Source organism: Polistes canadensis, unplaced genomic scaffold (genome assembly GCF_001313835.1).
Source record: "Polistes canadensis isolate GaletaPanama2010 unplaced genomic scaffold, ASM131383v1 scaffold_44, whole genome shotgun sequence".
Classification (NCBI taxonomy): Eukaryota; Metazoa; Arthropoda; class Insecta; order Hymenoptera; family Vespidae; genus Polistes; species Polistes canadensis.
This window is the reverse complement of record NW_014569591.1, coordinates 962,130-968,129: the sequence shown is the minus strand read 5'-3', so window position 1 is coordinate 968,129 and position 6,000 is coordinate 962,130. Positions and strand designations below refer to the sequence as shown.

Here is a 6,000-nt window from a genome sequence, read left to right as displayed (position 1 = left end):
ATATATATTGAGAAATAAAGAAAGAAAGAGAAAAAAAAAAGATCTTTGTGGATTAATCGTAAATAATATCAGACTGTGCGAAAGTACATTGCCATTTTTTATAAGAGCAATGCAAATTACTAAAAGAAAAAAAAAACAATGTAGGTAATAATTCCATTCTTCGTCCTTCTTCTTTTGTTTTGTTTTTATAATAATCAAAAGTTATATTACTTATATTAAATATTAATATTGAGTCTTTCTTTTTTTTCCGTAAAAGTATATAATTAATAATAAAAATAAACGTTTGTGACGTAAAAATATAAAACGAAACAAATAATAGAGAAATTTCCCAAAACGTATAACAACATAATACAATGAACTTATCTTTCGTACAACTTATAACGAAACAATGAGCATCATTTACAATTATCTTATATGAATGTTATTATCTTTTTCAACGATTTAGTAGTTCATTAGATCTATTAGTGTTGGATTATCCTTTGCGAACTGTGATACTTATCTCCTTACAGTTAACATACAAATCGCTCATCAAACGTGATCAGTATATCGATATCGTTAACATTTTATATTGTGCTTTTTTATTTATTAAAAAATACATCTAATTTTTTCGTCTCTAATATAATATCATATTTGCGTTGAATCATATAAAAGTCGACGATCGACGTTTTAATCGTCGTGCAGGACGAACGTTCGCATTCATTCAAAGGAAGGAAAATATAGCTTGGCTTATTTGTTTTTTTTTTTAATTTTTTGATCTTTTTTCATGTTTTTTGTTTTTTTTTTTCATTTTAAACGAATATCATCCATAGTTATAGATTGTCGTCATCGTCGTAGTATTTGCTGCCAACAACAAACGATTGACTTTATATATATATATGTATATATATATAAATGTTAATATTATTTAATTGAAAATGAAATTTGTTTAAAAAAGCAACGACGCCAGACGCGAATCTCGAAATAGTAACTACAAGATTATCTCACGGATTTCTCAGGAGACGGTGGTGTTGGTGTTGGTGATGGTGGTGGTGAGCACGATGCGCAATTGTAGTTGTTGTTGTTCTTGTTCTTGTTGCTTACCCTACCTCTAAAAAAGGATATCTTTACAACCTCGGAGTAACACAATAAGTGCAACTTTATGTACAATAGTTCCTACAGCCCTTTTCTCGATTCGTTCGCGGCTATTAGCCGCGGCGCTTTACAGCTCACCGAAACGTTATCCCCCATAAGAAAAAAAGGGGGAAAGGCTTTTACAACCATAAGTAACGTCAAAATTGTCGAATGATTTTGATTATTCCTCTTCTCGTGAAAATCCTCTTTCTTTTTATTACTATATTTGTTATCGTCTTTGTCCCTCCCCGTCCCCCCTCCACCAACTCTTTCTCCTCCTCCTCCTCCTCCTCCTCGTCGTCGTCGTCGTCGTCGTCGTCGTCGTCGTCGTCGTCGTTGTTGTTTTCCTCGATGGTGGCCCTATGTTGAAAGGGTGCTGAGATAAGGGTGGGTGGGGCCCGACGTTAACTTCGTTCTTTTCCCATGAAAATGTTCCACCAAGCGAGAATGGTAATTGAGGAATGGTAGTAGAAGAGGATAAAACACGCTAGTCGTCAGCCGTGAAACAACAATCGTTTGTCGTAGTTGAATCGTTCGTCCTATCAAACGTAGTCGCCCCAAATTGTAACGGTCTTCGAACGGTCGACCGATGCTAGGAAAGTTCCATGTGGATGCCATGAGACAGCCGTCACAGTTGCCCTGTATGGGTTTTTTGTGTTTTTTTCCGAACGTTGACCCAAAAGAAAAAAAGATTTAAAATAGAAATCAGATTAAAGCGAATATTTATTACTTTGAAATGTGATTTGTGCAATGTGTGTTTTCTTATTTTTTGCAAACGTGTACGGTATTATTAGCTGAATAAAAAAAAAAACAACGCGTTAATTTTGGTCGTTAATATATTTAGAATAAATTTTCCATAAGTTTTATTTTTTGCCTCCTCGTTTATATAAAACATTTATTTCAAGTGAACTCAACGAGACACGGTTTAAATGAACGACGATACGACAAAGTATAGTAAACGTTACGCTACATCTGACAGAGGATAAAGTGAAAAATTAGATGGGAAACGTGCTTCGACATCGGAGATCAAAGGGTTAACGAAGCACAGTTCCAAACGCGGAACAGAAGCAAGCTTCCGCATATCCGGTCGCATAGAAAAGAGAGATAGAGAGAGAGAGAGAGAGAGAGAGAGAGAGAGAGAGAGAGAGAGAGAGAGAGAGATATGTTGTTGTACGACGACGACGTTGAAGACTAACGGATAAAAGCGTGAGCTCGACATTTGGTAATAGTTTATAACGTATACCTGGATTTTCTCGTTATTCTCGTCATTAAAACAATCAAATTTTATCTTCCTCTTCAATTTTCATTACTCGAAAAACGTTCAAAAACAAAAACAAAAATAATAACACGTTACAACGTGCTGTACTCGTTTGGTGACGGAAAAAAAGGGCCGAATATATTTAAAAAGAAAAAAAAAAACACAAAAACGTTTCTCGTACTTCTTTGTTAGGATCAAAATACACGGAGATCTCGCGATATTTTTTGATCGTATTAACGAAACGACGACGACATTAACGCGTATAATTGAAAAAAAAACAGGCCAATTATAAAATTTGCTTGTAAAGTAATTCAATCGTAAATGTGTATAAGCTCTCCAAGTAGGTTTGGTTCAAAAAAGATCTTCGTTTGAGAGAGAAAAAAATGTGAAAAACAAAAAAAAAGTAGAAGAAATTATGAAACCAATTAAAAGGCGTTTAAGTTTAATAAATTACTATGAATTGTGATTGTAGTAGTAGTTCAATAAAGAAAGCTTTTCTCCTTCCCTTTTCTTTGTTTCCCCCTCTTAACTCTTCCCACCCCACCCCCACCCCCCGCTTGTTTACCGCAAAAAGAGAATCTTTGCGGGAAAGGTTTACGTACGCTACGACGTGGAAAGTAAATTTGGAACGGAAAGACACTACTACGACAATGTTTTAGAGAATAAACTGAAACTCGCGCTATGGTACCGTTAGAAACGTTATTACGTGTGCGAATGGAGCGTAAAGAATTAGCCTACGTGCAACGTCATCCGCCAAGGGTGACATTAACCGATTTCGCCGAGGCGAATGTAATTCGAGGGTAATTATGGACGGAGATTGTGTTTTCAGGCCATAATGGATCGGACGAATTGCTGTGGCACCGACTAACTGTTACAAAAGATAGTATTTCTCTTTCTTTCTTTCTCTCTCTCTCTCTCTTTCTTTCTCTTGTCTGCCTGCCTGTCTGTCTGTCTGTCTATCTATCTGTCTTTTTCTCATTCTCTTTCTCCATTTCTCCAACAACGGATGGACGCGTTACAACGAGCTCATTTATTTCTATATCTAACGCTATTCAAATAATTATTGATTGATGGAATAATACCGCATTGCAATCCCCCACGATAAATTATTTGCTTTAATTTTATTATATATCTTCGTATAACGTCATTCTCTCTGTTTCAACTAGTTCAAAAGATTTAATCTCGACAAGAGGATTTAACTAATAGTCCGATTCGCATAAATAAATTTATATGACGTGTAAACGTGTTACGCGTAGGGCACGCGTATACGATGATTCTGTTTATTAACGCGTTGCTATTTTAAAAAACATATTTCCTACCAACTCCCCCTCCCCCAACCCTAAAATACAAATGCACTTTCGTTCGAATCATGCGTTCGGTAAATAATTTTTTGTTTGTATTTTTTTTTTCTTTTACGACAATGTTGTCCTACCTGATATGCTTTATTAAAATACAAGTGTACACACGCGTTTTACCAATTATAATTTTAATTCAATTAGGAAGCTCATTTTCATTGTTTCCACATTCGATGGATCGAAACTTTATTAGTTTATAAAAATCATTATGCCGTTCGTATATTTTCAAATAGAACGGTGAACTTATAATTACAAATTACGCGAGAAAATTGTGGCGTTAAAAAAAAAAAAACGAAAAAAAAAAACAAAAAATCGAAATAATACGAAATTTTTTGTGGTTTTACATCTATGATAGAATAGAATGTAACGAGAGCATAACTTGGAGATGAAACGAGCGAACGATGGAAAATTAAATGCAAATTTGAAACGGTCATTATCGGATGTATTGGTGCTTGCTCGAAAGAGAGAGAGAAAGAGAGAGAGAAAGAGAGAGAGAAGAGAGGTGGAACCGTTTCATCGAAGAATCAACGCGCGATTGGGGGGGGGGGAATACAAAAAAGAGAAAAAAGAAAAAAGAGAGAGAGAGAGAGAAAAAACAACACATTGCAGCGCAATTTCGGTGCAAACAGCATTGCTGTTGCTGGTACGGTGCAAAACGCCTATAAAGCGGGAATTCCCGTAGGTGATTTGTAGGACGCGCGGAATCGTAAAAGGGTCATGTGGACGGGGCCGAGGGGGTAGGGGTATTTGGAAAATTTTCGAAACCACGCCGAGACCGCGAGCGGAACAAACGGAAAAAGCGCGTGCGTGAGGGAAAGGGAGAGAGAGAGAGAGAGAGAGAGAAAGAGATGTACGAATAAACAAAGAGAAATAAAGGGAAGAAAAACGAGGGATGGGAAAGGAAGGGAAGGAAAGGGAGGAGGAAGCCCTTTTAACCAGAGTTTTTCGAACGATCAGACGGACGAACAAAAAGAGGAAGTTAACCTAAGCCTTCAAAATATTTCTCTCGTAAAAAAAAAAGGAAAAGGGCGGCACAGGATGATACGCCGCAGAGCGTCCAACCAAAATTCGGGGGTACTTTGTAGGTTCTAAAAAAAAAACAAGGTTTGGGATAAAAATGAGACATACGATTCGAATGGTCGAACCAAAGTACTTCTACCTATGTATATGTGTTTTGCGAGTATACGAATAAATGTATATACGTATAATACATATACGTACGTACATATGTAAGTATGTTGGTTAAAGTGAGGAGGGGGAGGGGAAAAAATAGCAACTGTGCAAGGTACATGACGAAAAAGAGAGAGAATAAAATACACACACACACACACACACACAAAGAGGGTAAATAAAAAGTAGGAAAACCGAAAGAAAAAGCTCTATGAAAGCTCGTACTCGTCGTCGTCGTTGTCGTCGTCGTCGCGACGAACACCACCCGTCGTGAGTACGGCGACCTCGGTCACCGGCATCCTACTCGTCGACGATATTTCTCGAAGCGACGGGAGGGATGCCTGTTTCTCTTAGAGGAAGGGATACCTTTTGCGAGTAGTACCTACCTATGTGATGTATATTGCCAACGTGATAAAGGAGAACTATCCGTTCTTACCGAAGTAGCGTGGAAATAAGCTTTCCAGAACGACGTTTTCTCTACTTTCTTTTCTTCTAACTTTGTTTTTTTTTCCTTTTTCTTTTTTATTTTTATTTTTCTTTATTTTTCCTCTTCTACTTCTTCTTCTCTTTCTCTGTCTCTCTCTCTCTGTCACTCGACTTTTCACGGGGATATTTTTTTCTTTTTCCACTCCCCTTACCAACAGTCACCGTACGGAAAAGTAAAAGAGGATAAGAGTAGACCGAGAAGCAAAGAGAAGCAACATAGAGAAGAAGGGTAAAGAAAGGGGAGGGGGGTGGGGTTGAGAGGGGCCAAGGGGAGGAGAGGAGAAGTGGAGGAGGAGGAGGATGGAATACGCGTGCCTTTGAAATGCGCTACGTGAAAGCATTTTCGTCGTCTGTCGTTCTTGCAAATGACGGAGTTAACGTATAAACGGCAACGCGGGTTGCGGGGGCGGGGAGAGGGGAGGGGAGGGGTTGAAACCTTGTCAAGCAGGTAGAAGAGAAAACGGGAAAAACGTGGGGGAGGGGTAAGAGAAGGGGAGGAAAAGGATAGGAAAAAGAGCGGAGCCTCGTCGTTATAAGCGGAACAGAACGAAATAGAATAGAATAGAACAGAACAGAATAGAACAGAACAGAAAGAAGAGGTAGATAAAGAGTGAGAAAGAA

At 37.9% G+C, this 6,000-nt stretch overlaps 1 protein-coding gene across 2 annotated transcripts in view; it reads right to left on the bottom strand.

Annotated features, from left to right (window-relative positions):
• Positions 1-1,386: 1,386 nt before the first annotated feature.
• The window catches only part of LOC106785027 (autophagy-related protein 16-1), a 384,411-nt gene continuing 379,797 nt past the window's right edge, over positions 1,387-6,000 (bottom strand). For both annotated transcript variants that reach the window (XM_014745124.1, XM_014745125.1), the window contains one exon: positions 1,387-1,749. In XM_014745124.1, the coding sequence (XP_014600610.1) occupies positions 1,653-1,749 (97 nt within the window). In that variant the 3' untranslated portion in view covers positions 1,387-1,652. The remainder of the gene's footprint in view (positions 1,750-6,000) is intronic.